Source organism: Pinus tabuliformis, chromosome 3_2, assembly GCF_031772625.1.
Source record: "Pinus tabuliformis cultivar Carrire ecotype Pingquan chromosome 3_2, CPIR1, whole genome shotgun sequence".
Taxonomy (NCBI): domain Eukaryota; kingdom Viridiplantae; phylum Streptophyta; class Pinopsida; order Pinales; family Pinaceae; genus Pinus; species Pinus tabuliformis.
The window spans coordinates 1,255,736,423-1,255,760,454 of NC_142302.1; the positions used below are offsets into that span (position 1 = coordinate 1,255,736,423).

General features: G+C 40.1%; 1 protein-coding gene across 1 annotated transcript in view; it reads left to right on the top strand.

The window, feature by feature from the left end:
• The window catches only part of EMB2754 (Vacuolar sorting protein 39), a 229,463-nt gene that overhangs the window by 45,609 nt on the left and 159,822 nt on the right, over positions 1 to 24,032 (top strand). The window contains exons 3-5 of the mRNA XM_089417889.1: positions 18,312 to 18,443; positions 18,584 to 18,727; positions 19,389 to 19,501. Coding sequence (XP_089274015.1) covers positions 18,312 to 18,443; positions 18,584 to 18,727; positions 19,389 to 19,501 — 389 coding nt within the window. The remainder of the gene's footprint in view (positions 1 to 18,311; positions 18,444 to 18,583; positions 18,728 to 19,388; positions 19,502 to 24,032) is intronic.

The window sequence follows — 24,032 nt, forward strand, 5'->3', positions numbered from 1 at the left end:
GGGCAGCAACATTTATTGGCACACATCCCAAGGAAAAACCATACAACATGAGAGGCACAAAAATCGAGGAAGAGGGACAGCATCAAGGGCACACATTTTGATGTAGATTTGGGCACAATTTTCGAGGCAGTCATACAAATGAAATATGTATGGTTCATATAGTCCGTACAAGTTATGGGCACATTTTTCGAGGCAGTTTGTACAACATTTAACGCTGTTTTATTGTTGGAATTTTTTTTGTTTTGGTTATTTGCTGATTGGCACAACTTTCGTGGCAGAGTTCAAGCACGAAAATCGAGATAAGTTGTAATTTGTGGTTGTTGGAATTTTTACTGTGTATTTCAGTTTATTTGTAAAAACCTAAGACACCTGACACGGGGATTCGGGATTCGTAGGATTTGAGATTCGTAGTGTCGGATTCGGACACGTTGACCCCCTGGAACAGGACACGTAGGATTTGTTATATATTATTTTATTAAAAATACACACACACACACACACACACATATATATATTAAAAATTAGATATTTCTTACACAAATTTTAATTCATGATACAAATTTATTGATTTCAAACATAGATCTTCATCTATAGCATGCATAGTACATACAAAATTCAAATACATGTCAGTGGTCACATAAATCATGATTCATAATTCATTAAACAGACATAGATTGCATCAAATCTGGGAATTTAAATATCCCAACTTCTGAATGATAATATCAAAATTTCAAATTCTATACCAACTCTCTCTTGGCAAAAAATACCCCAGTAAAAAATATGGGTCTTTCGCATTCACTGCATCACAAGACTGCATTTTGCTCTTGTGTGCCACAGTTTAGCCCAAAACAGGGGCCATATATTTATACACGATTAAAAGCTGCCAGAGAAAATCAATTTTCTATGGTATGCTCCTTTCTCGTATTAAGAATAATAGAATACAGAGATGATGTGGAACTTCCTCCTTGATCCAAATCTTGCATATTCAAACATTCTCAGGCAGCAGCTTCTAAAAGACTAAAGCATTTTCTTTGGCTGCCCTGGTCAGTCCCTCACTTTCAAGACATTTTTATGAAAACAAACCCTTCTCCACTTGCAAACAGCTCAAACAATGCTTGCCAAATGATAAACAACGTGACTGTAATGAGGAAATGCGGCGTTTTCTAACCCGCGGGAGTCCCTTTTCCGCTAAACGAATCGTGGAAAACAGGGCACACAGTCAAAAATCGGGACACGTTGGAGAATTTCGGGACACATTTGGGATTCGAAGAATCCTAATAGGATTCGACAAATCCTGTTTTTGGGACACTTTTTTTGGATGAATTGTGTCTGACACGTCGGATTCGGACACGTGGCCCCTATATAACGAATTCGGTTACTTAGGTAAAAACATTTTCAGAAATAAAGAAGAGCTTTCAAACTGGTTTTCCCCAAGAGTTGTAGGGGGGTTTCCAGGGTCACATTGACCAAAAATCACTGTGTTATTTTCTGTGTATCGCTGTCATAATTTTACTGTGTTTTATTTCTGCAATTTCAGTAGTTGTGAAATCTCTAAATTTGTGTTTTAAAAAAAAGAATTTTTATCATGCTTAGATTTAAAACTAAATGCATGGAGTGATAATGAAAACTGATAACCGGAGTGGGGGTTGAAATTTCTTCAAAAACATTCTGATGATATGATGATCTTTGATGGTACATGAAGCCTCTGATACATCCTTGGGCATGGAGTCTTCAAAAAAATCTTCAGGTGCCACTCCAGTGGTTAACATTTGGCTCCACATGGGGATGCATGCTAGATAGTAAGTGATAGTATGCAAGAACTTGGAATTTGCATCCACCAATAAAAGACATATCGGTAGCGTCTGTCCAAAATATCATCATATAAAACCAAATACAGAAATGAAGAAATACTTGAATGGAAATTTATTCTAAGAGCATGAATGACAATTTATTCAAGAATGAAACGACTTAACAAAAATGACAAAACATAAAGTTAGAAATAAAATACAGAGGTGCCCCATGGCGTCAGATGTCCTCAATGAAGTTCATGCTGAGAACCTGCTTACTTTCAGGCAGATCCATGGGCTGCTTTTCTAATGTGCCCTGTCCAATTCTAAATATCTTAGGACTTTGATCCATCCCAACACTGTGTTGTACATGGTCATCAGATTTACCAAATCCTTTCCACTTTTTTCTTTTCTTCTTAATAGACCGTGATGTTGATGTTGATGCGATCAAAGTAGACCTTTCTGCCCGATCTTGAAGATGCTCAGATGGAAAATTTGAAGTATCCAAGACTTCTGTGACCTGCCTTTCTCCATTCTGCATCTGCTCTGACATGGGTGATGGATCAATCTCATAAGTATAAACCTGATTCCCCTCAGTTTCCTTGCTATCCAGGTCGCCTTCAATTAGCCATTTTTCAATGGAATAAATGACCTCCTCATAATAAGATGAAGCTTGCTTTAGTGGATTAGGAGGCTTATGATTTGTTTCTTTGTTCTTTCCCCATTCGCGATCTGACCTATGCTGAAATTTCTTTACTTGTAATCTTTCCATTTCCTCCAACCTATTATGAAAAATGATTTGATTAGCCTTCATAACACTTATTTCCTTGGCATGCTTTGTTTCCATGGTGTTGACTAATTGTCCTTGTTTTTCTTCCATGGAAAACAATATGTTTTGAAGAGTGACCATTTGACTAGAATGATTAACCTCCATGGTACTCATTTCCTTTGCATGATTTGCTATAAATCTTGGTTTGATTGAGTTCCATATTCTTAACTAATTGAGTGTGGTTTGCTTCTATTGTAATCAAATGATTTTGAATAGAGGTCATCTGATTAAAATGATTGACTTCCATGGCCTTTATTGCTTGTGCATGATTTACCTCCATGGTCTTAATGAGTTGAGCTTGGTTGAGTTGCATATCCTCAATCATTTGAGTCAACTTCTTGATGAGATCCTTATCATTTTCATTTGCTTTAGATTTCGCTTTGATCTTTCTTTTATCTCCATATTTTACTTCAAAAGCATGAATGATTGATTCTATAGAATCGAATCTGTTAGCAGGTAAGTCTATGAACTAACCCAAAGCATCACCATGCAATGAAATGATGAAAAGTTTCATTTTAACGTCGTCATGGTTAATATCATGGCACCATTTTCTCACACAGGTGGAAATTCCTAAGGTGAGTTTCAGTACTAAGGTGAGTTTTAGTACTAATGGCATTGTTACCTAGAAAACTAGCCAACTCTTCAATAGCCTCAATGGCTTCATTCATGATAAAATACAGATAGTCTGGAATGTTAGTAAAATCACAAGGGGCAAACAATTCATTCATGATGTCATGCTCACTTGACCCTGAAAGAGCAAATGGATACCAAAGAGAGGCTCCTGTCCAAGATTAGCAAGAAGTCTACGAGAAGAAGGCTTCAAGCAAAAATCCTTGCAGAAAATGAAATAAGTGGAGTCGCCGCTTGAACATGAATCTATCTCTAAAATCTAACATGCAAGAAACCAAAAGTTAGTTGTATTCCAGGTACAAGAGGACTTGTTCCCAACAATGACACCAAAAATGTTTACTTGCCACCTGTTACACACCTAACAGTTAGTGAGAAAAGGCCTTAACCCCACAAGGTTGGTCGCAAATCTAAGAGATGGGGCTGTCACCTATTCCCAACTCTCTCCGTTTATGCTCTCTCCTAGGTCAGCTAAGGGGGGGTGGTCCCTAAATGGAAAACTAAGTTAGAAGGTTTCTAGGAGATGTTACATTAGGGTTACTTTTAAGACAATGAACAAATATAATGTGAGCAATATGAAATAAAATGACCTTCAATAACCATCGACACATGAGATAATGATAAGCATATATAGAACCAGTGCCTTCAAATATTACTTTAAGAATAACTAATACTTGTTCAAAATAAAATGAAGTGTTTCAAATTTGAAACACAAGCAATCCTGTAAATCAAGTAAAAGATGTTAGCAAGATATGATATCAATGTAAGATATAAAATATGTTTTCAAGAAATGTTTTAAAATATATGATCATTTAGAAAATCAAAGCATGCAAGGAAACAAATATGGAAATGTCTTGCAAAAGGACAAGTTAGAACTTTACTTGCAAAAATAAATGAGACAATACATGCCCAAATAAAGTATTCAATTCAAAACATATTTCTCAATAACAAGTACATGGATAATTTGCAAGTAAAATGTATTGGCATGAAATGCACCTAAACTAAAGTTTGATGCAATTATCTTGGTTAATTTTAATCTAAATGTCTAGTCTAGGTGTGACCCTTCTTTCAACAGTTTTGAAACAAGTCTCTTATGTAAGTTGTGGAAGGAGATCCAAGGAAAGACAACCAATGTTATATTAACGATATCTCCTTTGGAATATCCAACACTCCGGATGCCTCTGGCGCTGTGGAGATTGTGGCTCTGACGATTGCAAGGTCACCGTGTTAACTACATAAAAGGGTCTATGTCCCTCAAGTTGATGAAATAAAAAGGTACCTAAGAGATGTCTTTCAACCAAGCTTGTGTTTGGAGATAATTTTTTAGTAGAGATGCAAGCTACACTAATATGATTAAATGAAATGCAAGTAGGTTTATTGGTGTTTGTAAAAGGAAATGCCTCAAGTAAATGGAAATATGCTCAATGAGATAACTTAGATAACTGGTCAAAATTGTACAAGATATTAGAACATAAGCTTCATAAGCACATAAGGTTGTAAGTTGCTCAAAGTAAGTGCTTTAACAAATGATATATCAATGATAATGGTTTGTAGATTTTTGTGGTGTGGTTTTTGAGAAATTGAATTCGGATATTCCATAGTGTTCATCTTTAATTTGTCGACGTTTCGAGTCTAGACCAAGACTCATCATCAGGACTCAACCAATTAAAGCAATGAAATGAGATGAAGCTTCAAAGTATGATATGCTTGCAAAGTGAGCAAATAACTTTAAAATAAATGAGCAAGTAACCAATGAGCCTATAGTGAGGCAAACATGAAGCAAATTGTTAAATTAACTAAATCAAACTTTGCCACATGAATTGAGATGCTTGCATATAATGAAATAAGTTGCTCCAAAGTAAAATCCCAAGTTGTACTTAAAAGCAAAACTTCAAATGCAAGACATAAAATGGAAACTAGTAGCAAAATCAAATTTAGAAAGTTAGATTGTGATGGTGAGATTGTGTTAATTCTTAAGGCATGCAAAATGAAAACTAAGAAAACAATGCAAGATCAATCCACCCACATGTTTCTCCTTCTAAATAAGGAGAAAATGATGCCTTGGGTGAAACCCAAGCTCCCACAAGAAAAACTATGCCTTTTTATTAGATTGTTACAAAGATGAGAAAGCTTTCAAAGGATCTCAACTAAAACTTCAAGAGGAATCTTTTAGAACATGTGAGGCTTTTCAAGCACTAGTTTTCCTTCTTGAAAGTCAAAACTAGAAATTAAGGTAAGTGTGAAAATTCCACAAACCGGAATCGCTACTACAACGACTGATTAAACTTTTCCTATTTGTCCATTACTGAAACAAATTATTTACTGCTTCCTAAAACAAATATCGAAGCTAATACACTGCAGCCTAACTGCTGGGAATAGCCGGAATAGCTGGAATTGTCGGGACTGTAGGGAATAGCCGGAATTGCCGGAACTGCTGGGAATAGTCGGAACTGCCGGAACAGCCAGGAAAGCTAACGTAGAGGGCAAAAGCCGGAACTGCCGGGAAAAGCCGGAACTAGCCGGAATTGTCGGAACTACTGGAATTGCCGGGAACAATCGGAATTGCCGAAACTGCCGGAACTTCCAGGAACTATCGGAACAGGGGAGAAAGTTGATGCACAGGGCAGAAGCTGGAACTGCTGGGAACAACGGGAATTACCGGAATTGTTGGAATTGCCGGAACAGCCAGGAACTGCCGGAACAACCAGAGCATCTGTCTCCGAAGGAGAGCAGCATGCAAGGGACAACTAACTAACATTGGGACAGTTGTATGGTACTCAACAACAAATACACCAAGCATGCAATGTTACAACTAGCATGCAAGGGACAACTAGCATGCAACAGCAAGCATGCTAAGGACAACAAGCATACTTGGGACACCAAGCAAGCTAGGGACAACAAGCAAGCAAATGCAACCAACACATAGGTTAGTATGGCAACATGGTGCAACAATGGCACATAATGCAGTATAGTGATGGGTACAATCATGATTAATGAAGCATGATGAGATGCAGCATAGTGATGATGGGTGCAACATGGTGAGGTGCAGCATGATGAAGAAATGCAACACAACGATAGGTGAAGGAGTCACCTTGGAGAATCAGTTGAAGCAACATGTCTTCAACTGATCTCATGTATCATCTTCTTGGAGATGATCTATGCTCTTATCTAGATAAGTCAAAGTGTTGACTTCTATTGTACATGTACTATCTCTCTCTCTACTGAACTATTGAAGAACATATAAGAAGAATTGATCAAAGGTTTCCCCACATTGGGGTTTGTCCCTGGCTAGCACCACATCTTGTGTCCTCTTGTCTTGGCTTGTCTTCTGCGATTTATATTTATGTTCTATCTGCAGTTTACTTTAATGCTGATGTGATTGCTAATCTGGAAAAGATATTGAGCTAACTATGAAAATTGAAATAAATTGCTCTAAGCATAGAACATACCTAAAATTAACATGGTATCAGCGCTGAGGTGAAGACAATGCCCAAGCAAGAGTGAAAGAATAATCACTGAAGACAGTTGGGAAAGGACAAAAGGATCAGTGGATTCCTCATCCCTCTTCAAATTCACCAAGGGTGAAGTCGAAGCAGAGAATATTATCAGAATGGCGCAACGAAAGTTTTTGATGGCCTACATAAAGATCACTTCATTGGGAGGTCCAGATCTAAGGGTGGAAGGAAAGGCAGATGCCTTGGTTGCAATAAGTTCGACCATTATGCGAAAGAGTGTTCAAATGGCAGAGACACATCTCTTGATGAAGATAACAATCATTCCAGGGACATCTTCAATGATCAAAGGAATGACAGGTAATGCAAGTCATCAAGGAAATGGCCGATTCTTCAAAGAAAGCAAGGAACCCCAAGTATGAAGAATCAAATGTTGTTTTTGATAAGATAAAGAAGCATTATCTTGTATTGGCCCTCTCCTTCAGTTTCTTTGGGAATCTGGCTTATTGATTGTAGTGCTTCAAGGCACTTCATCGGATAGTAGGGTGCACTCTCTAATTTGGTAGAGATGGAAACAATCGTGGGATTATACTTGGAGCCGATGCCACCTATCCCAGAAAGGGTGTAGGGAATGTTACCCCTCAATTGAATGAGGGTAACTCGATTCATTTACAAAATCTCTTTGATGTACTTGATCGCAAGAAGAACCTGGTGTCCATTTCGGCAATGGAAGTCAAAGGTTACAGGGTGGCACTCATCGTTGGAAAGGTACGTGTTTGAAAATAGAATTTTCAAAGATGTTTTTGAGTTTAGGGTTGTATCAAATCGCAGGAAGTCCACTAGGGACCATGTCCATTGACACATAGCACCGGAGGTCTGTGAGTCAGATGGTGACAAGGATGCCTGAATTCAAAAAGAGCATGAAAGTACATGTTTGAGATGTACCGAAGGAAAATCTTACAAGGGGACCATTCCCCTCATGTGGCAGGTCCATAGGTTTGGAACAACCGGAGGGGTTTAAGATTCATGATCAGGAATCTCACGTATGCAGGTGGAAGAAAGCCCTCTATGGCTTGAAGCAAAATTCCCCGAGCGTAGTGTGAGAGGATTGATAGCTGTCAGATGACACTGAGATTCACTAAGAGTGAAGCCGATCTAAACCATTGTTTGAAGGTTGTGGATGATAGACCTCTCATACCAGCACCTTCTGAGGACGACCTATTTCAAACAGGTGTAGACCCTCGTAGACCCTCTCACTTGCAAAAGTAAGAGGGAGTTGGATTGCGGATGTGGAATGGTAAACTGCAAGCCCGTGACTACCTCGAGGATCTTAACTTTCAGAAGTTATATGGTGATGATGCCGGACCAGATTTGGGAAATGCCTTTGAGTTCCATAAACTCATTTGCATTGATGTTCTTGGTGAACTTCCGTCTAGACATATGTTTTGCAGTTAGCATGGTGAGCTCATATTTGGTTGAGCCTCACTAGATTGGTGCCAACAATCTTTTGAGATATCATTGGGGCACAATCTTTCATGGATTGAGATACACTGTCAGAAATATGAAGCTGCATGATTATTCGAATGCTGACTGGGCAAGCAGTGTGGAGGATCACTAGAGCACTTCTCAACGCTGGTTCTCTTTGGGTTCTGCTTCAATATCATGGATGAGCAGGAAGCAGAAGTCGGTTGCTATAAGCATCGCCGAGACCGAATACATAGCTACGAGTATGATCTCGTATGAAGCTGCCTAGTTGTGGAAGCTCTTTAGTGAGCTGTTTGTACACATGATGAATACCACTGTGATTCTCTGTGACAACCAGAGGGGGGATTCGATTATTGAGGAATCCCGTATTTGATGATTGCTCCAGCTGATAGACATCAAATACTGCCTTATCTAGGATATGGTAAGTTGATGAGCGAGGAGGTTCCATCGCATTGAGATTGATGTATAGGTCATAGACATTTTGTCAAAGCCTCGTGAAAGGTCAAATCTGTGACTTTCTTGAACGACTTGGAGTTGTTGAGAGACCTTCTTATAAGGGTCCTGCATGTTGCATGCATTGAGCTCTGGGGGGCTTGGGGTACTTACTGGAGCAACATGCGACCACAGGGCGACTCACGGATCCAGGTGGCTCCAGAGAGACACATAGGACAAAGAAGGTTTATGAACACTCGGAAATCAAAGTGTTCAGAATGATGTCAACCCAGGACCAGAGCGTAGATCTCGTCGTCCTCATTCCAACGGTGCGAACGACACTCCAATCTGAGTCCGGATGATGAAGTTATCGCGAAAAGAGTTTGCCTTGATTCCTTTGAAAAAGGAGGCATTTCCTCTAAAAATGGGTTTTTAGCTTTTAAAAGGCAAATCGCATCGGAAGGAGTCCAAAGGGCAGACTTAAGGCCGGGCTTTTAGAGCCCCGATCAGCGATCTCCGATTAATCGGAGTTGGGGGTAGGCAATCAGCGATATCGGTACTTTAGAACCAACGACATGCGATTTGCAGATATCGGCGTCAGCGGATGCCAAAGGTAGAACCCCGGGCCGTAGCAATAGCGATATGCGATGCGATTTCAGCCGTCGGATCCGAAGTCAGATCAACGGTCCAGATTTAATCAGCTTATCGGCAATTGGCAGATCGGCAATCGCCATATCGGAGATTGGCAGATCGACGATCGACATATCAGAGATCGGCGATTCCAGATACCAAGGGGCGATGCGATGCAATACGGACCGTTCGATCAAGGAACAGATCAACGGTCCAGATCTAATCGGCATATCGGCGATCCCCTGATATACAGGGCCATTGACATCAGCGATATGCGATTGCGATATAGCGCGGACCCGATAGATTTATAGACCCGATTTCATGAAATTTGAAGTCCGAGGTTTTTAGTTTTTTTGTGTTTCCGCGTGTATTTGTGTGTAAACAAAAAAAAGGCCATTTTTGTGGTTTTGTTGCGCCGCCGATCCTTCTATGCAAACAACTTCTATTATAAACAAAACAAACCCCGATTTTTAAGCGGCCTTGTCCCAAAACGTGTTATAAAACATGATGGATGCAGAGAGCCGAGGCTAGAGAGAGGGCTAGAGAGCCTGTGCTAGAGTGCCCGAGAGCCTTAGTGCCAGAGAGCCAAGGAGGAGGCTGCACCCGACGGAGAGCCACAGCACGAGAGGGCCAGATAGCCAGAGATAGCTAGATAGTGCCGCGTTTACTCAGAGAAGCTTGAAAGTAGAGCGCTTGAAAGCCAGAGCGCCGCAGAGCCGCAGAGTCACAGAGCGTGATTGAGGCAGCGCGAGAAGGTGAGCCAAAGAACCAAAGGGTCAGGTAGAGTCGCAGAGCTGCAGCGACATAACCAGAGCGCTACACAGCCAGATAGCTAGAGAGCTACATTGCAGGGAATCCAGAGCAGTCTTATTCTTACGAGCGTTGCTGTGAGATTGATGGTTCAGCAAGCTTCAGTACTTTGACAGCTGCTGTTTCAGATGCCCATGATTGTGAAAGCTAGAAAACTATCGATGCAAGGGGAGCCAAAGTCCAGATTGGTAATAGGCCCTGCCTGTGCATCGACAATGTGAACAACGTTGTTCACGTGGATTGTTTTGCTAAAGATATGAACATCCACTTCTTCAGATGGCCCGTGGTGTGAGGTATATGATTATTGTTGATGTATTTCTTCTTTATGTATTATGCTGCATGGATCCTTGATTGACGTTGATGCAGGATCTTCTTTATTACATGTTGTCATGATTCCTTGCTTGATTTGATGGGGAATCTTCTATGTGATGTATTTGCTATCATAACTCTTCAGGTTATGTTTTGAGATCCCTTGTTGTATGTTGTTTAGATACTCTTGTTGTCGTCATGCATGATTTTGTTATTGAGATCCCTTTTGTGCCATGTTGGCGGGATGCTCATCATGCATGTTTTTGTGTCATACTGATAGGAGTTTTTGATTGAGAGTTCTAGTTGTGGAACATCTCTTAGAGCCACTCTTGCATGAGGGCATTTTTCCTTGCATGATCGCGACATCATCTCTTGTGTACATTATCTTTATTGACATCACTTAATGCAGCGGCCTACACCATCTTGACACCGGGGCCCAGAGACGTAGTTCCTCCTGGACGAACTCCGTTATCAACGTCTTGTTATTTCATGCGCTGATGATTGTTATGTTCCTCTTCTTTTCTGCATGTAGATGTATTCATTATTGTTCTTTTAAAATGAAATTTAACACATCATGAAAGTAAAAGGTCTTGGAAGGGTCCTTCGTCACACCTGGACTTGGATCACTCACCCTCCCCTCGTGGTGCGCTATGTACAGGATGATAGGTTCAACCTTCCCCTGTGATACCCCGTGGCGACTGTGGAACAGGATGATTAGTTCTCTTGTGGGCCGGGATGATTAGTTCTCCTGTGGGCCAAAATGATTAGTTCTCCCGTGGCAATTGTGAAATAGGACGATTAGTTCTCCTGTGGGCCGGGATGATTAGTTCTCCAGTGGCAACAGTGGAACAAGATGATTAGTTCTCCTGTGGGCCGGGATGATTAGTTCTCCCGTGGCAACTGTGAAATAGGATGATTAGTTCTCCTGTGGGTTGGGATGATTAGTTCTCCCGTGCAGTGTTGCAGGAACCCCCCCGGATCAAAACCCCGATCTGTGATCCGTACGGATGCGTGGGGGAAACGCCGTCCGAAACGTGTTTCAGGCTGATAAACACGCTTCTTGGAAATTTTAGGAAGCGTGTGCCCGAAACGCGTTTCGGACGACGTTTCGGCCGTACGAAGCGTACGGATCACGAGCTTCCTCCATGTTTTTTTTGTATGAATTTTTTGAGTGATTCCAAGATGATGATGATTGTGTTGAGATGTCACCCCCATTTGGTCCCTTGGTTCCTAAGTTCCATGGTTCAACATCAACAACAACGGGTTCGTCTTCATCACTTTCAGTGCCACAACTTCCACAAGCACCATCTTTTTCATTGCCACCACGTGGTGGCCCGCCGCCACGTTCTCTTCGTGGTGGAAGGAGGAGAGATTAGTAGATATATTCACAATTTACTACTTTTGTCATAGATTAATCATTAGACTTCTAGGCTTGTGACTTTGAACCTTTTTGGCTTGGCGGTGACCAAGTGACCTATTTTGTAAACATTATTATTTTTATTTTGGACATGACAAATGTTGACAGTTACTCACTTGCTAGATAAATCATAATATGCTCTATGTTTTATGTTTTATAATATGCTTAAAAATTTGATGTATGTTTGTAATTGCTAGAATATAGATGGTTGATGCTCAAATAATTAATCATTGATGTACAAACAACATACTAGTAACTACAATGGAATCATGGATGCCATATCTATCTTGTTTTATGCAAAAATATGCATGTTTTCATGTCTTCTACAACTAATTTGGTATTTGGGATGTTTGTTTTGAATATAAATGCAAAAAGATATAAGAAATATATATATATATATATATATATATATATATATATATATATATAGACGCTTCCGCAAATGCTTCGCTTCCTAGATTTTTGGAAAATGACGCTTCCACGTCCTCGCTTCTAAAAAAATGTCCCCGCTTCGTGCAACATTGCTCCCGTGGCCACTGTGGAACAGGATGATTAGTTCTCCTGTGGGCCGTGGATGATGATTAGTTCTCCTGTGATGATTAGTTCTCCTGTGGCGACTGTGGGGCAGGATGATTCGTTCTCCTATGGACAGGATGATTAGTTCTCCTGTCGAGGCATCCTACCCATGTAGTCTGGGACTCATGGGAAGTACCTCTCATTTGATCAATGAGCAGGGAAATGGGGTTAGCGACCATAGTAGTACTATCGATGGACGCATCGTTGTATCTATCGTACTCCCTATGCTAGGATGACCTCCATTGATCTGGGATCAGTATGAGTGGTTTGAGACACTCTCTTGTGATATTGATCTGGGATCAATAAAACTGACTTCGGGCCAATAAGAGTGATGTGACACAGAGCAGAGCAGAGCTCAGCAGAGCAAAGCAGAGCTCAGCAGAGCAGAGCAGTGCAGGGCACTGATGGCAGAGATAGTACGGTCAGACATATGGATCAGCGGATGTAGTTCTCCCTAGTTGAGAGGGAGTGTTAAAATTGGCAACTAGGGCCAAACTCCATGTGGGTCATCTTTTTAATGGAAGCTGATATTTTTTCTTGGATCCCACGTGTAGGATTGATCTAAAGATCATCTGGTTCTGATAAGTATTCATGGAGATATGAATTTATTTGTGTTATGGGACAATTCGTCAAGGTCGGCCAACAACCAAATAAACCCCACTTGTGCTCAATGTTTTAGTATAAATAAAGGTGGCCTTCAAGTCATTTCAACACACTTGGGATCTCTTCCTCTCTACTAGTCTTTGGGTTTTAGTAGGAGGAGAGATCCTAAGGGATAACACTGCCTTAATCCAGAGGGCAGAAGCCGGAATTGCCGGGAATAACCGGAATAGCCGAAATTGCTGGAATTGTCGGGAACAATCGGAATTGCTGGAAACTGCCGGGAAAGCCGACGCAGAGGGCAGAAGCCGGAACTGCCGGAAAAGCCGACACAGAGGGCAGAAGCCAGAACTGCTGGGAAAAGCCGGAATTGTCGGAACTGTCGGGAATAACTGGAATTGTCGGAACTGCCGGGAACAGCTGAAACTATCGGGAACTACCAGAATAGGCGGGAAAGCTGGCACAGAGGGTAGAAGCCGGAATAGGCGGAATTACCGGAATTGCCGAAATTGCCGGAACTGCCGGGAACTACTGGAACTGCCGGGAACAGCTGGAACTGTCGGAACTGTAGGAAATCTAGAGCATCTGTTTCCGAAGGAGAGCAACATGCAAAGGACAACTAACTAACATTGGGACAATTGTATGGTACTTCGCAGCAAATACACCAAGCATGCAATGTTACAACTAGCATGCAATGTTATAGCTAGCATGCAAGGGACAAGTAGCATGCAACAACAAGCATGCTTGGGACAACAAGCAAGCTAGGGACAACAAGCAAGTAGATGCAACCAACACATAGGTCAGTATGGAAACATGGTGCAACAATGGCACATAATGCAGTACAGTGATGGGTACAGTCATGATTAATGAAACATGATGAGATGCAACATAGTGATGATGGGTGCAGCATGCTGAGGTGTAGCATGATGAAGAAATGTAGCGCAACGATAGGTGAAGGAGTCACCTTGGGGAATCAGTTGAAGCATCATGTTTCAACTGATCTCATGTATCATCTTCTTAGAGATGATCTATGCTCTTATCTAGATAAGTCAAAGTGTCGACTTCTGTTGTAAATGTACTATCTCTCTCTCTCTCTGTTGAACTATTGAAGAACATGTAAGAAGAATTGATCAAGGGTTTCCCCACATTGGGGTTTGTCCCTGGCTAGCGCCACATCTTGTGTCCTTTTGTCTTGGCTTATCTTCTGCAATTTATGTTTATGTTCTATCTACAGTTTACTTTAATGCTGATGTGATTGCTAATCTGGAAAAGATATTGAGCTAACTGTGAAAATTGAAATAAATTGCTCTAAGCATAGAACATACCTAAAAGTAACATGTCCTTTGATCTTTTTCTTCCTATGTCAGAGTTGTCATGCCTTCTTTCGAAAGATGTCTTTAATGGATTTTGTCAGATAGTGATTCTTTTTGACCATGGTGTTCTTCACATGCTTGATCTTTTTCTTCATTTGCTTCTTCTTGAATTGTTTAGATAACAACCTTATACTTCCTCATGAGAGCACTTTCTTCATTACCTGCTTCTTGGACTAGTCAACATTTCTTCTTCACTTGCTTCTTAGTCAGCAATCTTATACTCCTTAAGAGAGTATTTCTTCTTCACTTGCTTCTTGGACTAGTCAACAACATTATACTCCTTATGTGAGCATTTCTTTTTGTTGACCTTTATTAGATGTAGTACATGCTCTTGACTATGTCTTCGGTGAAAGAGATCCTTTTGTACTTGATCATGTTTTAGAACTATACCCATGACTCAATAACATATATGATGACATGACTTAAACTTTGATGCATACATACCTCATCTTGATTTTTCCTTGATCATCTTGGCTTCATTTGATGGTCCTTTTTGATTGGTGTAGCCTTTCTTGCTTCATCTTTTCTTGCCTGCATATCATCCTTCCTTGTATTCCATGAATGGAATTCCCATTGATACATTTGCTCTTATTTATGAACCTTCTTTTGAAGATTCTTGTCATAGGATCTTGAAGACCCTCATCCTGCAAATGTTTCTTCCTTTTGATGATGGAGGCCTTCCATGATTTTTTAATCATGATCAATTATTCTTTTATCATGGATGATGTCCTATAATAGGTATGCTCCTTCTACATGAATATTTTGAGCTATATGTACACCATGCTCCTACATTCTAGAAGATATTTCTAACCATGCATTTTGTTCTATTTCTACATGCTCCTATACTACTCAAAACTTTGAAAGAAGATTTTAAGTAAAGAAGTAGACTTAGTCATAGTAGAGATTTGGAGGATCTTCCTTTTTCTACTTCTTGTCTTCTTTCACCTCTTGAGTTATATGAGCTTCTTCCCTTTTTCTTTTGTTGTTGTTGTCCCTCTTAAGTTTAGGACAATTCCTTTTGTAGTGTCCATATTCTTGGCATCCAAAGCATTGGACTTTGGACATATCTCTATTGTTTGTTCTTTGTGGACCAAATTTGCCAAATTTTCCCTTTCTCTTGGCCATGGTTCCAAATGCTTGCTCCTTTGATCCCACATCATCTTTTGCTTTGAGTCTAGTTTCCTCTATCTTGCATAGAGACCATACTTCACTTAGTGGGGTAGCTTCCTTCTTGGCATATATGCTTGATGTGAAATTGCCCCAATCCTCAGGTAGAGCATTGAGTACTACTGTTGTTATTTCTTTATCAAACATGACTTCTCCCAACTCTTGAAGTTGATCCCTCATCTTAGAGATCTTCATGAAGTATGGAGCTATTCATTCCTTTGATATCTTCATTTTGTACAAATCATTTCGTAGAGATATCACTTCTCCAAATGTGCTTATCGATAATAGCTCTATTAGCTTGTCATAGATTTCTTTTGAGGTTTCAAATTCGGAGACATAAGGAATTAGAGTCTTTGATGGATTCTATTAGAATCCTTTGAGCTCTTGTCTCATCCTTATTGTACTTGGCTAAGACTTGAGTTTGTTCCTTAGAAGGGATAGTGATATTCCCTTTGATGTGATCTAGAAGTTCATTCTCTTTGAGAAGTAAATTAGTCCTCTTCTTCCATGCAAGGAAGTTAGTGGTCCCAACCGATTTGTTGCTTTCTTTGCAAAAAGACATTGAGGTATATTCAGAAGGGGACATATACTTACTTGATAGAGTTTGAGATGTAGTGGACTTGCTTTCTTCTTGAAGACTTGATGGCTTGCCTTCCTTAGATCTTGATGTTCTTCAAGTTGCTTTCTTCAAATGGACTTGTTTGATGATGAGATTTGCTTGATGACTTGGCTTGTAGTGCTTTTCCTTTTTGAAGATGGTGTAGCTTGATGTAGGTCCCTCTTTGATTTGCTCTTCTTGTAGGTGCCTTTATACAAAAGGCTTCTCCTCTTGCTTTGTAGTCTTCTTGTAGTCCTTTCTTGTTCTTGATGTGATTGAGACTTCTTGACTTGATGCTTCAACCTTGTAGTTGTCCTTGAGATGTTCTTCCTTGATGAGTCACCTTATGAGTGTTCTTGAGATGCCCTTTCCTTGATGTGTCACCTTAGCTCTGATACCATGTTGAAGAATCAAGGGCAATTATGTATAGTAGGATTCTTCTAGACTTGATAACAATTTGTGAAGCACTTTTCCAATTTATCTTTGTTAGCTTGATCTTCTTCTTCTTATTATTAGTGTGTGTGTTTACTTCATCAAATTGCTACCAAAACACAAGAAACAAGAACACAAGATGTTGGCTCTCTGCCAGGGCAAAACCTCTCTCTCTTAGAGAGGAAAACCCTTTCGTAAATTTCTCTTATTGAAGCTTCTATTGATCAATGCCAAACCCTAGACCCTTGACAAGAAGATCCTCCAAGCACAAGTCAAGCCCTTTCAAGATCACTTCCTCTTGCAACACTTCGTCCTCCCTCTTCCGACACTTCGTCTTCCTCCTTCCAACACTTTGTTCTTCTTCTTCCGGCAACTGTAGAAACCCTAGATGGTATGCCCTAGAGTGATCCTTGTCCTTTTTCTTCCTTCGCTTGAGATGGAGCCTTTCTAACTTAAGAAGATGAACTTGTCACCTCCCAACCGGGCCTTCTTTTCTTCACAAAGATTGCAGACTTAGAGCAGCAGTAATACAACCCTAATTCTTCGCACGTGTGAGGGGATACCTTCACAAAAACTATGTTAGATTCCTTCTTCTTCCTTCGCTTGTGTAGCCTTCTTTCTCACTTGAATGAGAGGCCTTATAGGCACTCTTTTCTAGCCCAAACACTTCTCCTTTATGATTGCAATAGGAGAGCTTGATATGACAGCAGAATAGCCTTCTTGCCTTTGCACGTGTGACTGCAATTAGCCCTAGAACAGTTCCCAAAAACTCGCTTTACTTCCTTCTTCGCTGCACTTGGAGACCTCTTTCCTTGACTTCTTCGTACCCTTTACTTGTCCTCTTTCTTGCTGATTTCAGAGATGATATGATAATACTTTGAGGAGGTCGAATGGCTCCTTATATAGGAGTCTGTCTCCTTCTTTTAGGCCGACTTGAGGCCGACATGAAGACTTGAAGCCGACTTGCTCTATATAATTCGGATTGCTTCTTTTGATGGTGCCAATGCTTGGAGGAGGCTTATGACTTTGCTTGGAGGTCTTCTTATGACTCTAATACATATTATTACATAGTGTAACAAGCCCATAAGGGTCTTTAATAAATACATTGACTCTTTGACTTCCTAGAAGCACTTAAATATGTGCTTGACCTAATCAATGAGCAAGAAACTCATTGTTATAAATAACAAAAATAATATTTCTTTTTCTTTACAAGTACAAAGATCAAAATTACATTTATGAAGACCGAACCTAGTTACACTTTCTTCAACAAGATAAACTAATCAATTGGAAATACTGATTCACCTCCTTCTCAATGTTTCCAACAAGTGGTATCAGAGCCAAAGGTCTCGAGTTTGAAACACCCTCGTCTCATGCTGGGGGGATATGGTTGGATAATCCAACGCTCCTCGTGTGTTTCGTGACATGTGCTTAACCGCCTCTCGAGGATCCGTTAACTATGGCTATGTGTCCGTTTACTAACACCTACAGGTTTTGGTGTATCGACAATCATGATTCCAACATGTTTCCCCTAATGTTTCAATTTTAAAGAATTTTGGGGATCGTGTTTCTAGACGTTCCCATTTTGTAAACTTTCCAAACGTTTCCACGTTTCGTGAAAGTTAGCCTAAAACAAAAAGCTTAGCTCCTGTGGTAGCCCTAACTTAGCCATCCTCCATTTTCCTGCAATGCAATTGTACTTGAAAACATAAATAAATTAAGAAGTTTGAAGTCCTGAAAATATAACACATGCTTTTAGGTATTGCATAATTTGTGTTTAATATGTGCAGGATAATATTGGGGTATTTGTAGACCATAATGGTAAACTCCTACAAGAAGGAAGGATATGTTGGTCTGAGGCACCTGCCTCTGTTGCTATCCATTCACCATATGCTATTGCTCGACTACCGCGGCATATTGAGGTTAGCTTGCTTTACTTGAAGCCTTAAAATTATAAATACATTGAAATCATTAAAATTATTTCTTTGCTGAAAATTTGACTAGCTTTATTACTGTGATCATTTGTCTGATCAAAAAGGAATTTTACCTGAAAATTTTGCAGATTAGATCGCTGAGGGCTCCTTATCAGTTGGTGCAGACTTTTTCTCTGCGTGATGTGCATCTTCTTCTGTCAAGCAGCAACTGTGTTGTTGCTGCATTTGAAAATTCTGCTTCTGGCCTTTTTCCTGTTCCAATTGGTGCACAGGTGTGTTTTAATTTAACTTGTCCAGCTTTCTAGCTGAAACTCATGCTGATCAGATCTTGTTATTTGGAGAAATATTAATTAAATAGTGGTTTTTTAAATACAGAAGTGATGAAGATTTACTATATGCATACCTCTGATGTTTTTATCTACCTTTCAAAATGTAACAATGAGAAGTTGGATGGTTTCAATCCTATATAAGTAACCATGGGGAAAATTCAGCCCTAATTGACATTTCCTACTGTCAATGGTGACAGAAAGAAGACATTGTGCTGGAAATTTAGAAAAATACTTCAATTAGTGTAAAACCAGGCTGAAAAAGGTTACATAATTCAATGAGAACACAAACAAAACCTGAAGTTGCATTGACATTGACAGCTGTTTCAGTTATGGGAAGTTATCACTGAGGGCATTTGACCTGTAAACAGGTCGTTGCTCTGCCTTTTTAGCCTATTTTGGTTGCTTGGCAGTGCAGAATCTACTGTTCGTCTAGTCTAGGAGTAGGGGTTGTGTACTTGAGTTTTAATCTGGTTTCTTAATCTACTTCTTGATAGTTTTAATGTGTTTGCATCCTGCCTTGATTGGAAGACCCTTTGTATTGTTCTTTGAAGTAGACAAAATCTCTGTTTGCTTACATATCTGTGAAATTACTGCTGTTTCACAGGTGGTACAACTAGCGGCATCTGGTAACTTTGAGGAGGCATTGGCATTATGTAAGTTGCTCCCACAGGAGGATTTAACACTTCGAGCATCTAAAGAAGACTCCATACGTATCAGGTATTGCTCGACTTTTAGGCATTTATGCTTTCAATTTTCCAAGGTTTTCATTCTGCTTGTACTGGTTTTATTTGAAGAATGTCTTAGATGTGGCTTAGTATTTGACTCTTCAAAGAACATTGGTTAGAGGTCCAGACACTTTTTGTTCCTTGCTACATGTTGAGAATGTCTACGCCTGTCCCAGATTGTATCTTCTACAAAATTTCTTGACATCTTTTCTCTTTCCTTCAAACGTTGTTTGCTTCTTCAGACACTAAATTTCTGGCTTAGGCAAAGTCAATGATCTTAGTATTTTTGCATCTCTTGGATAGAGGCATATTGGGCCTCTGATATGTTAGTATTCTTCCAGTTTTGGAGTAAACAGGGATACATAAATTTTTTATGTTCTCTAATTTTGAAACAAAGCATACCTATTAATCGGACAGGCTGCAGTTATACAGACTGTGCTGCCTTACAAAAGCAATGAGTGCTAGCATATCTGCCTTAGCCCTGATCTCAAGAGACTCTACATTCTTTTGAAAATTCAATTTCTGTCTGAAACTTGACTTGCCAATTCTTCTCCATTGACCACCTCCCCTTTTAGGTACTCCTTGGATGCTCCAGATCAGCTTTTGTGTACAAAGCAGGAGTTGAATAGGGCAATCAGAGAGGCTAATTACTGGCAGTACTTCTGGGTCACTTGGATCACCCACCTTGATGGTCTCAACCATAAGATGGCCTTCTACTTCAAGTGCTTATTGCAACTAAGTGGTGGTCTTATTGTTAGAGCTGTGTATACACAAAGACATTGGATGCATGCCTTAGGATTTCTTTTGGCCAGTTCAGAGTGTGCTGTCACCATCTTTGAATTGGGATACATCAACATATCATGTGGTTAGAGAGGATTTGCTAGTTATGCCACATGTAGGAGATTGGGTCAAAGGAGCATCTCATTTTCAAATGTCCCATTCCATTAAAGGTCATGAACCATTTAAAATTAGACATCACTAGGCCTTGCAACAATGTTTGTGGTTTTGACTCTAGGTCCATCCCTGTGTATGGACTCATAAAGATCACAAGGTTACCTTAGCTTGTAATAGGTCCATCCCTGTGTATGGACTCATAAAGATCACAAGGTTACCTTAGCTTGTAATAAAGACATCTCTGTGTTAATGGATGTAGTGGTGATTGATATTCCTGATGTCTGGGGCATGTTACTATCTAGAAAGTGGGGTGCATCTATAGGTGGCCAATTACAAATGGACTTATCATATGCTACTATTCCCCAACTTGACGAGACCCCATTCATCCAATATGGGGAATCCCAACTCCCTCTACATGTTGAGGACTTGGATCCTTTTCCATATCCCAATCAGCAGCCTAAGACAAGACACCTAGGTAACCCATCTAAGCCAATTGATCTTCCTCCTCCCCAAGAAATATGTCTTTTAAAAAGGCCATCCTCAAAGCAAACCAAACCTAAAAAACAATGGGTGCCCAAACCTAAGAAGGAACTCCAAGTTGGAGAGATGGTTTTGGTTGGTGATCATCCTCTTCCCATCAAAATCCATGGGAAGGTTAGTGTTGGATACTACCATATTGCTAATCTTGATGGTGAACTTTGGCCCTCATTGGTCAAAGCCAACCTCATTACCCCTTTCCTAGATACATGACATTACATGTTATGCATGGTAGTGTAGGATGCATTGCATGTTTCTTTTTGCATAGCTACTATCATCATATTATGTTCTCATGCTAGAATATATTGCATGTTGATTTTAGGTAGCATCGGATGCGATCTAGCTCCGAAATTTTGTGGAGGGCTAAAATTCATGCGATCTCCAAGACCCAGAAATCGTTTGAAGAAATTCCACCCGGATGATGAGTTATTAAAATAATTAATATTTTTAATGTTGTTCCTAAGTCTAAATTTAGGAAATAAAAATATTAATGGGTATTAATAAAGATATGGGCGAGAAACTTCTAAGAGACGAGGATCAAGTCTGTTTTAATCTTAGCAGTTGACTACGGACTTAATCTCGGCCGTTGATTCATTAATAGGAAAAGTATAATAGCAGACTTGAGAGTCATTTGGAGACACACCGGGCAAATACTTAGTAACCCGAGGGAAATCGATTCTTAAGGAGAAGAAGTTCGATTTCAGAGGGAGAGTAGCAGGGTGAAGGAAGAGGGTATCAGCATCAGTCAAAGACTGAGGAAGAGGTGACATAGAGCATTTGAGAGACAACACAGAGGGGAGATCAGAGACAGTGCAACTGCAGATGCAGTCCTCACGCAGGCTGATGCAGAAGTGACGCAGAGGAGGGTAGAGGGTCTCCAGGGTGTCAGAACTTCTCCAGGAGGAGGAGAAAAATTGTCTCAGGTGTTTCTCTCAGAAGTGTCTCAGTATTTTATAGAATCTTTCTTTGTAAAGAGATTGTTGCTGAAGATTAATAAATAAAGCCTCATCCGTTGCACCGGTTTTCCCGCATTGGGTATTTCCAGGGACAGTTGTCCAAAAATAACTGTGTTGATGTGATTCATTCTTGTGCTTGTATATCACTATTATTTTTCTTTATGCTATTATGTGATAACTGCAATAGAATTTATGTTAATGTTTATAGAAAGGTTTTGTTAAATAACTTATTGTGGAAAATAAGTAGGAGAAATAAATCAGTTAATGGAGCTTCCTGGCACATGACAGGAATACGAGAATGTTTTTTGAATTACCAGGAAGAAAGGATGAACTTCCAGATCACCGTGGGAAATAAGTGAAAATGTACCCCCATAGGAAGAGGTACTGTAGTCTTTCAAACAGAAGCAGGAGATCGACTTCGAGCAACCAATGTGCTGCATGTGCCTGGATTGGGGATTAACTTACTCTCTGCATTTCAGCTTCAAAACAAGGGCTATGATGTTTTCTTCATTAAGGAGAAAGTATATGTCAAACACCCGAGTTAGAAAAAGAAGGCCAAGATTGGAGTCAGAAGTAACAGACTGTATAAATTATAGCTAGAGTCTCTAATGGCACTGATAGGCAACAATGGGGGAAAAGATTTGAATGAACTATGACACAGGAGGATGGGACACTTACACCATGGGGCTATAAGAATTCTCAGAAGAACAGTAACAGGAGTTTCAGAGTTGAGTACCAAACGAGACGAGGTATGCAAAGGGTGCGCACTAGGCAAGTACGCCAAAGTGACATTTTCCAAAAGTAACAATAAGGCTAAGAGTGTTCTAGGATTGATACACTCAGATATCTGTGGATCCATGTCCACAAAAGCTCTTTGTGGTGCTGAATACTTCTTCACCTTCGTTGATGACCATTCTAGAAAGACTTGGATCTACTTTCTAAAAACAAAGGATGAGGTTTTTGGTTGATTCAAAGAGTTCAAGGCTCTAGTTGAGAATTTGACAGGAAAGAGGATAAAGATATCATGCTCAGACAATGGTGGAGAATACATCGACAAGGAATTCACTGATTTTTGCGCAAGGGAAGGCATCAGAAGGGAGTGGACAACTCCCTATAATCCGTAGTAGAATGGAGTAGCAGAAAAGAAGAACATGACTATTGTTGAAGCAGCTAGGGCGATGTTGTATGATCAGGATAGGTCCAAGTTTCTATGGGCAGAAGCATGCAACACGACTATTTATGTCCAAAACAATACTCCTCACAGGGCATTAGGTAAGATTACTCCGGAGAGTTTCTTCACTAGTAAGAAGCCTGAGGTGAGTCATTTCAGGATATTTGGGAGTTTGGCATACTGCCATATATCGGAAGAAAAGAGGAAGAGATTGGATCAGATTGCAGAGAAAAGATATCTTGTGGGATATAGTGAGAATGCTAAGACATATGGAGTCTATCTTCTAGGGAATAGGAAGATCGTAATTCTACAGGATGTAAAGTTCATGGAGGATAGAGCTTTCAAGAAATCCCGAGAAATGCCTGATCCGGATTTAAACAAGAACACAACAAATTATAGAGCTAACCATAAACACAGAGATGCAGCGGAAATAATACTTCATTTCATTAATGTAAAATACTGAAATATGCTTACAAATAGAAATGGAAACAAATCAGCTAGGGCGATGGTAGCTTATCTTTGAGAAGAGATGTGGCGGCTACATGCCTTTGAACTGTGTTACAATGAGGCTGGAAGGCCTATTTATTGTTGAGAAACAATGGAAAACCCTTAACATCCCAAAACCTAACCCTAGAAGATGAAACACCAAATTGTGGGCCCCGTTTGGGTAAATTGGTACATCAATTTCCCAGAGTCGTAACTTTGGCATACGATCTCCGTTTGATGCGTACAATAGCTCATTAGAAAGATCTATCTGAGCACTACAACTTTGGGAAGAGCAACATCGATCCATGGACCCATGTTGCTCCCAGATTTCCCAAAAAACGTCGTTTAGGGCCTCAAAACGGCTGCAGAAGTTCAGGTCCTAAAAAACTGCTAAAAATAGTAAATTATGCTACAATTACGGAAACTGAAAAATTGAAAGAGACAATTGTGGGGGTCCAAGTGGGATAGGTGGGTGGCCA